The sequence below is a fragment of the Meriones unguiculatus genome, chromosome 17 (genome assembly GCF_030254825.1).
Source record: "Meriones unguiculatus strain TT.TT164.6M chromosome 17, Bangor_MerUng_6.1, whole genome shotgun sequence".
Classification (NCBI taxonomy): Eukaryota; Metazoa; Chordata; class Mammalia; order Rodentia; family Muridae; genus Meriones; species Meriones unguiculatus.
Window position 1 is genome coordinate 25945350 of NC_083364.1, and position 12844 is coordinate 25958193.

The window sequence follows — 12844 nt, forward strand, 5'->3', positions numbered from 1 at the left end:
TCTAAAAAGGAAATAGGGAAGATGGCCAGTTAAACCCTCGTGAAACTAGTTGAATAAAAATTGGCAATCCCAACAACATGATGAAGAATAGCAGAGACTGAGACAGATAGGCATTAGCAGTGCACGTTGATCAGAGGAGAACGTGGGTGTGGCTAGCCAGCTGCCCTTTGCCCTCACAAGTTCAGAGCGGAAGCTTGCCCAGTGCCCTTGGCAGCCTTGCCCCTTGCACTGCACACTTCTGACATGGTGACAGCTGGGACGTTAGTGCCACATACTGAAGTTCCATACATTTTTCTGTTTGCAGCTCACGTCTCTCAACTTTGCAATGGAAAGGGCTCGTTAAGGTCGACTCCTGCTGTGAGCAGACTGTCTTTGCACTTGTCTGTCACTTGTTCTCCGCCTTCCCTGGCTCTAACTGGGTAGTTTGTGTGACACCATTAAAACAAAAATTGGATATATGAGGTGGCTTCGTGAGTAAAGGCGCTTGCTCTCAAGACTGACAACCTGAGTTCACTCTCCAGAACTCACGTGGTGGAAGGAGGGAGTCCTTCCTGCAGGTCGCTCTCTGACTAGTCCCCTTCCCAACTACATACACACACAAGAGTAAGTAAATAAACAAACGTCATTTAAAGAAAGGAAAACCCTGCCTGGTGGCCACTCTTTATTTAGCAGGATCCGTTCACTGATCCTCGTGTGATTACAAACAGAACCACGAGAGCCTGTGGGCATCCAAAGTCTGCCCATTCCTTCCTGCTGACGCTCAGTTCACACATGCTCTGTTCACTGACGTGCCGCCTGGGCCACTGCTCCTCTGAGTCTAGTAGTGTTCTGTCCCCAGTGCTCTGTCTATAGATTTGGGCTCTGACCTGTGTCCACCCTGCTTTCCAAAGAGCTACCTTCAGCATTTCTTGTAGAGCAGGCGTGTCAGCAGCATATTCTCTCAACTGCTCATTGTCTGGGAAAATACTTCCCTTTCAACCTTTAAGAGGCGATTTTGCTGAAATACAGAATTTCCATTTGCTGCTTTTGCTTTTCCCGTTAGTACTTTAACTTCTGTACCCACTTGGCTTGCAGAGCGTTTGAAGAGGTCTAAGGAACTTCCGGTCTCTGCTGCCTCCACCTGCATCTCTAAGGTTTTCTTCCTGGCCTCCCCTCTGCTGGGTGGGGTCTGATTCTCCTCTGTGGGCTTGTTCATTTGGTTTTTAAGCATTTATTTTCTAGATATTCTTTTTTTTTTTTTCTTTTTCTTTCTCTTTCTTTTTATTTTTTTTCAAGACAGGCTTTCTCTGTGTAGCCCTGGCTGTCCTAGACTTGCTTTGTAGATCAGGCTGGCCTTGAACTCATAGAGCTCTTCCTGCTTCTGCCTCCCTGAGTGGTGGGATTATAGGCGTGCACCACCATGGACAGCTTTTCTTGGTATTTTTTTACCCTTCTCAGATCTATGATTTACCATGTATTACTAATCTTGGAAAATTCAGTTACTATTTATTTCTTTTCCTAAATTCTTTTTTCTTCTCACAGTTCCATTATGTGTATTTATTTGGGAGACTGTACTATAATTCTTAGATATTCTGTTGTGCTTTTTCTTCATTTGCCTTTCAGTTTTGGACATGCCTGTGGACATGAGGAGACGCTGGCAGGCTCTGCCCTCAGCTGTGTCTAGCTAGGCTGTTGATAAGCACATCAAAGACTTTCCTCAGGTCTCTATTTTTTATTTTCTCTCTAGGCTGTCATTGTATCTTAGAGTGTCTGTCCATCTGCCTGCAATCTTTTCTTGCTTTTTTTCTCAGAGATCTCAGTGTGGTATTTCACATTCCAGCTTCTCTGCTGTCTGAGTCTGCTTCTGTAAAGACCGTGGGACTTTTAAAATTTGGAATATTTTATATTGTGATGTTGGGAGATGAATAAGAAAGGAAAGGTTGTGGCTTAACACTGATGGGTTTGTGTGTCAAGCTGACAAGCAATCAGTCATGCTAATTTATGTCAGCTTGAAAGAAGCAAGAGTCGTTAGAGAAGACCTCCGTAAGGCTCAGCTGTAAAGGCTGTTTCTTCAAACTGCACTGCTTCTTCGCTTTGTATGTCTTGTAATTTGGGGATAAAATCTGGAGATCTGTATGTAAAAGAGACCAGGGTAAATAGATCTTCAGATTTGGGGTTTTATGTTCATCTGGCTAAGAGTCTGTGTTTATTGTTTGCTGTTATGGCCAAAGCTGGAGTCCCTCCCCCAACTCCCTACCTTTGGGTTTCCCTAAAGACTGCTTCTTGAGGAAAGTCTGAGACACTAGTTTCCTCATCATCTTACTTTGTTTCTGTGAAATGGCCTGTCGATGTGATGGGAGGGTGCATATCAGGCATGGTGATCTTAAGTTGGCCATTGTGGTTTTTTTTTTTTGGGGGGGGGGTGTCGTTAGTTAAGCACTGTCAAATCCCCCGTCCATGAGCCCCTCAGGAGCAGGCGTGCTAGTTTCCCAGCAGTGTTAGCAAGTCAGGAACTCCAGCTGCGGTCTCACAGCTCAAGGACTCACACGTCATGGAGTGAGTGATGTAGTCCTGTCCACTGTGGCAGGCCTGTTAGGAAGACCGAACTGCTCTGTGTATTTTGAAGTGTCTGCCTCTCTCCTTCTCCTGGTAACAGGAGGGTAATTTTCAGTGTCCTTCATAGTGAGAACCAGTGAGCTTCCTTCAGGTAAACTTAGAAGCACAGGAACCCTCCGATGGTTTAACCCATACACTTGTCCACAATAATCCTCCAACAGTTGTCACTTATGTCACTTATGTTTTCCTGCCGACTCTGGCTCCAGTAGCACAGTGTTTGCCCCTGGCTTCTGCTACAGTAAGTGATTGTCCCCACCCATATCTGCAGCTGGCATTGCCTTAGGTCTTGGGTGGAACTAAGAATCGTGGCCATTGAGTTTGTTCATTGTTTTCCTGCTCCTTACAGAGCAGGTCAGAAGCTGGATGATGGCTGGTGCATCTTCATGTCTCACAGTGACAGGGTATAGGAGCCTGCCCCAGCATCTGGTCCCAAACCCTTTCTGGGACATGGTTGGTGGATGTCTCTATGGTAGTGTCACAAGACTGCCTCTGGCCTGTTGCTTGGGAGCAGGAGAAGCATCAGTCATCTCACCTGAACCTGGAAGAGCACCAGCCTAGATGTGTTGACATACATCCTCCCAGGTTTCAGACTGGACCAGACAGCCCTTGCTGGTCAGACAGCAACAGATCTAGTGCCTGCTAGGAGATCTGCATTCAGAAGAGTGTGTGTGATGAGGGTGACTGCAGAGCTTGTATCATATTTAATAGGGCTTTGGAATAATTGTTTAGTGACCTATGAACGGTTTGTGTGTTGGCCCTCCCTTTCCCATGGATTTTTAATTTAGTCTGTACATCATTGGACTGGCCCATATATTGCCTATACCAAGTGTGGTTTGAACTGATTGTTTTTGTCTTTCTTGGTAGCTTAGAAAGTGGATCTTCTTGTCTATGCATGAGAGCAAGAGAAACAAAACATCCTTTTTCATGAATATCATCGCAGTAACATACATTTTATTAAGACTCAGAGGGTTGGGAAGATGGCTCAGTAGATAAGGCACTTGTCACAAAAGTGTGAGTTTGATCTCAGGATCTTGTAAAAGCCAAGCAGGCATTAAGGACACCTATGACCATAGCACTCAGAAGTCCAGGACAGCTCAGGGCAAGCTGGCTAACAAGACTAGTTGGAATTGTTGAGTTCCAGATTCACTGGGAGACCTCGCCCCAGCAAATCAAATGGAACGCAGTTGAGGAAGACATCTGATGTCAACTTTGGGCCTCCATGCACATACACACTCACACACACTCACATATCCTCTCTCCCACACACACACTCACATTCACGTACTCCCTCCCCACCCATACACACATAACACACATGTAGACATTCACCACACACACATAACACAAGCAGAAGAGATTAGAAGACCTGACACCTGATTAGTCAAACTAAGGAAACAGAAAGTGACCAGATTTCAGGTTCGCTGCTACGTGGGAATGACATAGCAGAGTGTTGGCTGTCAGACAGAACGATGTGCCTGATTGTTTTGGCCTCTGTCTGTCACATAGATAAGGGCTCATCTTGCCTCTTAGTTTGACAGTACAGCCACTGGCAGGGAAGACATGGTCCTGGGGTTTGAGGCAGCCTGTGGGAGCACGCTGCACCTGCAGTCAGGAGGTGTGGACAGATGACTGGTGCCAACTGCCTGCTTTCTCCTTTTAGTTCTGTTCAGGACCCCAGCCCTCAGCAGGGTGCTGCCCACGTGCTGGGTGAGCCCTCCCTTCTCCGTTAACTGCATCTTGAGACCTCACACAGCTTCCCAGAGACTTGTCTCCCAGGTAGTTCTTGTGTTGACCCTGGCGCTAAGTCAGTTGCCTGTGGAGTTTCACGCACTATCATATGTTTTATAGTTCCATATAGATTTTACAGGTCTTGTCTCTGCTACCAATAACATCTGGAGGCAAGGTCTTCTTTTCAGGAAGACTGACACATTCACATGCCTCGCTTAGATGGCCCAGGGCTAGGCGTGGCATTTCTAACATGGAATGTACGAAAAGCTGAAACTTTTCATACATTCACAAAGCCTTAACGCCTTGTGAAACAAGTTGATCTGAGCGAAAGCTACTGAAAACAAGTTTACATTTGCGTGTAACAGTTTGCATTGAGTGATATAATTCCATTCTCACTCTAAGCATAAGAAGTAATCTTTGGTTTGCCACCATCTCTAAGGACCAGTGAGTTTTCAAGCAGACAGATTTGGTTAGCTTAGTGACTCTAGTTTGTTAAAGCAAGTATGAGGGAGGTCAAGAAACCTCCCCATAGAGACATGGAAAACCGCCTAGGTTGGCCTACTCACATATACTTTTACGGTACAGAGGAGAGTAGACCCATCTATGTGGATAATGACTTGTGACAGCCATGTTCTTGGTTTTGAACAAGTAAGTTTATTAGGCATGTAGCAAGCAAGAGTAAAGCAGTATCAAATGGTGCTTAAATCATCTAGTACAAATTAGCATAAAGCTGTAGCCCATCGTCCAGGCAAGTCGGAGCAGGAGCCTGAAGGCAGGAATTGATGCAAAGGCCATGGAGGAGTGCTGCTTGCTGGCTTACTCCTCATAGCTTTCTCAGCCTGCTTTTAAAAATTATTATTAAATTTAATTTCGAAATGTTTTAATCGAAATAGAAGTACATAACTTCTCCCTTCCTTGAACCCCTCCCATGCCTGCCCTCACTCTCAAGTTGATAGCCTCTTTTTATTTAATTACATACCTATACATATAAACGTGTGTGTGTGCACATTGCACGCACACACACACACACACACACACACACATATAAATTGAACCTGCTGAGTCCATTTTGTTGTTTGTGTGTGTATGTTTTAAGGGCTGTCAGTCAGCATTGGGCAACCAAGAAGGGGACCATCCCTGGGAGGCTAACTCTCCTCCCAGCAGTGAGTAGTTGCCTGTAGTTCATTGTCTTGGGGTGGGACAGCGTGTAAAGTTCACTTCCTCATTAATATGTGTCTTGTGCCATTGTTCCAGTCTTGTGTATGCAGCCATTTCTAGGAGGGATTGTTTCCGGGAGAATCCTGGTATTTTGGCTTCTATGATTTTTCTGCCCCCTTTCCACTATGTTCCCTGAGCTGCCGGTACAGACACTGCGATGCAGATGTCTCTCTTGGGGCCAGGCTCCTGCTGTCCTTTGTCGTCTCCTGTGATGGTCTCACTTGCTATAAAGAGAAGCTTCTCTGATGTGGGTGCAAGCTGCACCTACCTGTTTGTAAGGATGAGGTGTAGAAGGCAGCAGGCTGTTCCAGCAGAGTGTCAGCTTTCTTATAGATGCAGGGCCATCAGCCAGAGTGACACTGCCCTGCAGGACGGGCCACCACAGGCCAGTCTGCTAGGGGCTTTTTCTCAGTGGCCTTCTCAAAGAACCCTAGCCTGTGACAAGTGAGTTCATGGAAAAGCAGCCAGTCAGTGGTGTCGTTGGGCTGGAAGGGGAAGAACACCAGGGATGCTTGCTGAGACAGAGACCATCTGTTGGTAGGGCAGCTCTAGTTCTCATTGGTTAAGCTGAATTGGGTCTTTATTTATTTATTTATTTATTTTTTTAAGGATAAAATATAACTTTACTCCATGTGAGCTGAGACCTATTCCATGCCTCTGTTGTTATGTATTGTATATTCAGTGGATAGCCAGGTGTGGTGGTGCACACCTGTGATCCCAGCACTCAGGGAGGCAGAGGCAGGTGGATCTCTGTGAGTTCAAGATCAGCCTGATCTACAAAGCAAGTCCAGGACAGCCAAGGCTACATAGAGAAACCCATGTCACAGAAACAAACAAACAAAACAAAAAAACCAAACAACCCCTCCCACAATGGGCATTTTTATCTCATAAAAAAATGCTCTTGTTTTAACATGCCATGCCTATCTGAAGCCTTTGATTAGAGGTGTGCCTCCATAGGGCTTTTCTTCAGGACTCTCTTGCCTTTTGCTCTCAGGGAAGGTGTTCATGTAAATCAGGAACTGCTGCAGATACCGCCTTGTGTTACCGAGCAGTTCATTGACCTGCTGTGCCAGTTCAGCCCCGACCAAGTCATAGAGACGTTGCAAGTCCTCGAGTGCTACCGCCTGGAGGAAACTCTTCAGGTAAGGCCAGCTGCGTGCACAAGGCAAGTGTGACTTTCCTGCACTCTCTTTTTTCCAGGCGCCACAGGAGGACCCAGGTGTGAGGTTCCTCGCAGAAGCTGGGAAGTAATAAACGTGGTATCCAAGGTGGAGTCGCCATTGCTCTAGTCAGTTTTAAACAGTGCTCAACCATCCCTGTAATGATTCAGGCCTTATGGAAATTCTAACGAGCAAAGCAAACTCCTGATGCAGACAGTGATGGTTAATAGTCCTGGTATGCCACGAGTGCAGAGAGGGCCAGCAGCTTCAGTATGCTCTTTGCCTTGATTTTCTTACTTGTTTTCTTCTGCTTCCAAGTGAGAGAGACAGAGACAGACGTACGTGTGTGTGTGTGTGTGTGTGTGTGAGATACATTACGAGGCTAGTATGTTTCCCATTTAAAATTTAAAGATAACGTCTTTTTTCCTTCTGCTCTTAGTAAACAGTAACCTGTCTTTTCTGCATCCACTTCCTGAGTTGCCTCCATATTTAAAAAGTATTGAATTATGAAATATTTCAGGTACTTAGCAATGTGAACAGTACCAGTTCCATTTGTGCCCACCAAGTAAGTTTCAGTTCCCACATCCCCTTACATACTTTAGAGATGAAGCAATTTTGTCTGCCCCTTTCCCCTGCCCTTCTACTATGAGGTCACCATCAACTGAATGGTGTGGTGTCTACCCCTAAACTCATGGTTTGTGCTTATAAATAGATTGTAGTTTTATATGCTTTAAAATTTGTATTAATGATATCAGAGGAGAGGGATGTCCTGTTTCGGATCATTCTTTCTAGTTTTTGTTATTTTGTTTTAATGTGCATTGGTGGTTTGACTGCATGTATGTCTGTGTGAGGGTTTCAGATTCTGGACTTATAGACAGTTGTCAGCTGCCATATGAGTTTCTGGGATTTGAACTCAGGGTCCTCTGGAAGAATAGTCAGTGTTCTTAACCACTGAACCATCTCTCTAGCCCTCTTTCTAGTTTTTAATTAGCTGAAGCTGTGTTTTTAAGTCTACCAGGTTGATCTTAATGATGGTAGAGTTGTCTACCTGAAGAACTCTGCCAGTTTGCTTTTTCTCTTTGTTTAAAAGTGTTTAGGGGCTTCCAGAAGTTTTTGCTATTATTCCCAGAGCTGCAAGTGCATGTGTTCGTATGCCTGTATGGCTTCCTGCAGGAAATGGCCTTGCCCGGCTGTGGCTTATCCTTTGACATCACGTGACTTCTAAACATGTGCTGGGCTCCACCATTGGAGTCCTGGGACACACACGACCTGTGCGCCTCGGGTTGGCCGCACGTGCTGGAGTAGCTTGGTGCTGTGTTTCCAGTATTCCCCGAGTGTTTCTGTTCTCATCAGTATTTTTGTTGTATTTCATTTCCTCACAGCCTTGATGATTCCTAATTCTTTAACCAACTGAAAAGCATTTCCACTTAATCTATTTAGTGTATTTAATTTTGACAGTATGATTGTGTCACAGGTATGTACTCACATCGGCGCTGTTTTCCCCTCCCTTTCACTTGTAATTCTGTCTGCTTCCTGCATCTCTTGCTCTTCTGTTTTAATTTATCACTCTTCTAAGGTTTAAGTTTTACATGTGTTACTTCCATTCCTGTTTTTATGGTGGGGACATTTTCTCTGTTGACTTCCCAAAGGACCTTAGCCTGTGACAAGTTAATGAAAAAGTAACCACTTCAGTGATGTCACTGGGGCTGGCCAGGGATGAGGTCATTTGTTCCTAGAGCAACTCCAGTTCTCATTGTTTAAGCAGCTTCCTGCCTCTTACCAGGCCTGCACCACTTAGGGATCATAATACCAAGTTTCTTTAAAGACGTTCTGTAGCTTTGATTATAAAAGTTAACACTGAATTGCATCAGTGCCGGGAGAATGATAGCTCCGAGGACTGATTGTTCACATCCAGAAAGATTTGCCTTTTAAGATGCCTTTGTGTCTTTTGGTAACATTGATAACCTTTCTATAAGGCTTGTTTTGTTGTTGTTTGGTTGGTTCCTTGGTTGGCTTTTTTGAGAAAGGGTTTCTATGTGTGTGGCCCTGGCTGTCCTGGACTCATTCTGTGACCAGGCTGGCTTTGAACTCATGGAGATCCACCTGCCTCTACCTCCTGAGTGCTGGGATTAAAGGTGTGAGCCACAACCACCTGGCTTGTTTAGTTTTGTTAGGCAGAGTCTCACTGGTGTTTTATTTTGGTTTGTTTTTAAGACAGTGTCACTGTGTAGCCCAGGCTAGCCCAGAATTTGATATGTAGTTCAGGCTGGCTTTTGTTTCACAGAGATCCTGCCTCCTACCTCTGTGTGCTGTGATCATAAAGGCATGGACCACCACACCATGCCTCTGTAAGGACATTTTTGTTGTTTGCTGACAGGAATTGAAATACCAGGAATTATTTGCACTGGTTTGCACTTAGCAACCAACTAAATTATTTTTCAATTCAAACTGTTTCTATATATTTTATGACAGTAATGCTTTCTAAGAATAACAATCTGGGGAGTTTTATGGCCCAGTCTTACGCTTCGTTCTCAGACGTCTATGTGCTCCAGTAGACTCCTGAACAGAAGGCCGAGTCTCTGTGCCTTCCATCCTGTTTCTGATTTAAAGGGGGACATGGCAGACACTTTGCCATAAATATGGTGTTTATTGTAGGATAACCAGATAACTTCTCTTAAGAAAGTTCTGCTCAGATTGGTTGTTTGGCTATGAAAGGGTGTTGTGTTTTGCCAGATGATTTTCTGCATTTATTGAGATGATTGCAGTTTTCTCCTTTGACCTGTGTGATGGTCAGTGTTTACTGTCAGCTTAACCAGTTCTCAAGTCACCTGGGAAATAAGCCTCTAGGCACACCTGTGAGGTACCTTTTAGCCTGTGGGCACGGTGAGGCTTGTCTTGATTAGGTTAATTGATACAGAAAAACTGTCTGAACTCTGCCCAGGACCACGAGTCCTGGAGTGTGTGAGTGAGAAAAGTGGGCCTGGCATTAGCAGGCCTGCCTCACACTGCCCTGCTTCCTGCTTGTGAGGTGCGACAGCCGTTTTCAGACTGCTGCTGTTCCAACTTCTTCACCGTGGGGACTTGTCTTTGAACTGCAAGCCAGTGTGAACCCTTTCTGGTGGGCATTTTATCACAGCAGTGGCCAAAGCAACCGAGGCAGTCTGTAAGCCGGTCCTTCACAGTGAAGCTTCAGTATTCTCTAGCATTTGCTAGCTTTCATTTTCATTTTCTGTACTCCCCCCTTTTATTCCTGAACATACTTATTTAATATTTTTAACTGATTTAAATGTTCTTATTTTGTTAATTTTTACAAAAATCCCATAAGTTAATATCTACTCTTTTCATTCTAAATTCTTTATGTAGAAATGTAGAATTATAGCTGATGCTTTATATTTTATATCATTATTGTTTGCTTATTTGTATCGGCTTTTCTCCAGTGGATGCACATCATTCAGATGTGTGACAAATATGGAAAGTAAACAAAGGAATGAATTGTTCAGAATAGAACTGCCGGATGGGTTCACTGTAAGACAGGCTCCATATACTGTACTCTACCATGCTGTAAAGACACGGGCCCATTAATGACTGTCCGTGGAGTTTGTGCACTGTGCTTGAGAGGTTCAAAAACTTAGAGTTAATCCCTGGGGCTGGGGCAAAATCACCAGGCCACATTCCTTTCAGAGCAGAGGTCCAGCAGCAGTCCCCCACCCAGATAAACCTCAGGGTGTGACTGGAATCACATAGCCCCTAAGAAAGCCCACAGAATGTGCTAGTCCCCCCTTACCCCCCATTACAGCCTGATGTGCGCGTAATGGGGCAGTACTAGAGGTCAGATGTCCCCCAGGGAGCCAGGCCTGACCATTTGCAGTCTTGGAGCCTAAAAACAGACCAATCATTTTAAAGGTCAGCTCTCCCAGAGACCTTCTTATCCAATCCTGTAATGCCAAGACTTGCACTTCCCCACTTCCATTTTGTCCCTTTAAAAACCTTGTTCTCCCGGAGTGGGAGGTGGTCACTTGTCCCTTTGTCTTTGTAAAGGGCGGCCACCCAGCTGGAGCTTGTAATAAAAGACCTTCCGGTGTTTTGCAACAGAGTCAATTCCTGTTTGTCTTTTGGGGGCTTGCAATCCGGGTATTACATGCTCATTGTACTCTGCAAACAAAAAGTTACAGAAGTGCTTTCTTTTTCTCCTAGATTACACAGAAGTATCAGCTCCACGAAGTCACCGCGTACCTGTTAGAGAAGAAGGGGGACGTGCATGGGGCCTTCTTGCTGCTGCTGGAGGTAGCGTCTCATTCCTCACTCTCTCTTTGTCTCAAACAGAAATAATTTATGGTGGGCTTCACTGAGAACAGCTCCACATTTATTTATGGCACCATTTTAAGCCAGAATCTATATACATGAAAAGGACCTTCAGTTTTAAGAATAACATTTGATGAAGTTTTTTGATAGATGCACACATTTGTGTAGAGTATAAAAGAAAATAGTGATCATTACTGTCATTTCTTCATATTCAGGGAAAATCACTCATGCATTTTCTCAGCATCCAGTGTGTTCTCTGTACAGGCCTCTCATGCCACCAGAAAGATTTTGAGATGTCTTTCATATTACATTTATCAGTGATTTTATGTTGTGCAATATTGAGTTATGAACAAACTGTCTCATAACTTTCCATTCTCTTGATTGACGCCTGGTATATTTCTAGATTTAGGGTCTCCAGGAATAAAATTGTTTTCATCAGTCTTGTGTTAGTGCTTTCTGCAAAGGCTATATCATTTTATACTCTCAGCAATAGGAAACTTGAGTTATTCCTCATTTGCACTTATGTTTGGGGGTTATCCCAACTTAAAAAGGAGCATATCTTATTGCAAAGGTAATTGTAAAGTATATAATTCACCATTTTAGCTACTTTGGTAGCAAGTGTCCTATTCGGCAAAGCCAAGTATAGTCACGGTGTTGTGTATCTGCCACCATCCACCTGCAGAACTGTCCTAGCATCTGCATGACCACACGTGTGTATAAGCTGATAGGAGCCTTTGACATGGTGAGGCAGTGATTGTGGAGAGAAGGGGTGAATCTAGGAAGTTACTATCATTTGATTACGATATGAAGGGAATGAGGATGAGGGAGATGAATGCTGACATTGATTATAAACTGAAAATTTGGATTTCAAAGTTCTCTGACTTTGGCCTACAAGGCACCTGTGAAAAGAAACAAATTTTAGATTGAGGACTATTAGGACCAGCTCTGATATATGTCAGGAAGGCCTTGTGGATGTCAGTAGGGACTGTAAGAAGTCAGCAGAGCGGTAAACAGCGCACCTGGATGTTAGGGACAATTCACACCTAAGGCTTTGTGTAACCTGGGTTATGAGGACAGACTTGTCATGTCCTTTTGCTAGTACCTGCCCAACGCACCCATTTTTCCTGGTACAAATTTTACTTTACACCATCATCCAAAGCATGGAAAAATCTAGATCCTCGGTACTCTTCTAAGGGCTATCAGTGGTAACTGCTTGGCGGTACAGAGAGGCACATGGGCAGAGCCAGTGACACCTGATCTCTTGGTGCCATTCCCACACTGTGAGCTATGTAGACAAGTAGTCATGCCGAATGGCAGCGGCAGAGCCTTTCATTGGTTTATTATTTACTTAGTATACGTGTATCTGTATGGGTGCATGCAAACACAGCATGCGTGTGGCAGTCAGGAGACAAGCAGCAGTAGCCGGTTCCCTCCTTCCACCATGCAGGCCCCAGGGATGCGACTCAGGTCATCAAGGCTTGGCCCTTGGGGTTCATCTCTAAAATCTGTTAATTCAGATACGTGGTGGGTGGAAATTCAAAGTGTTTGTCACTCCTGTGTTTTTTTGTTTTTTTGTTTTTTTGTTTGTTTGTTTGTTTTTTTCCTTCCAGAGACTGCAGAGCAGGCTGCAGGAACTCACAGTGCAGGCTGAAAGTAAGTTCTTGCATGTAAAATGCTTTTCCTCCGCTAACCTCACGATCTGAAAACTGTTATATAATGCACTGCCTTAATTTAGTAATAACTACCCGGAGCCATTTTCATAGTCCCTTTTTATCTACTTCATTGTAGAGTGAAGTGTTAGTGGTTTCCGAGGACGCTTGACAGAAAGTCATGCAGCACTG

The 12844-nt window shown here is 44.4% G+C and overlaps 1 protein-coding gene across 1 annotated transcript in view; it reads left to right on the top strand.

Moving 5' to 3' along the window:
• Vps8 (VPS8 subunit of CORVET complex) overlaps window positions 1-12844 on the top strand; it is a 215747-nt gene that overhangs the window by 136316 nt on the left and 66587 nt on the right. The window contains exons 36-38 of the mRNA XM_060370095.1: window positions 6536-6683; window positions 10896-10985; window positions 12614-12656. Coding sequence (XP_060226078.1) covers window positions 6536-6683; window positions 10896-10985; window positions 12614-12656 — 281 coding nt within the window. The remainder of the gene's footprint in view (window positions 1-6535; window positions 6684-10895; window positions 10986-12613; window positions 12657-12844) is intronic.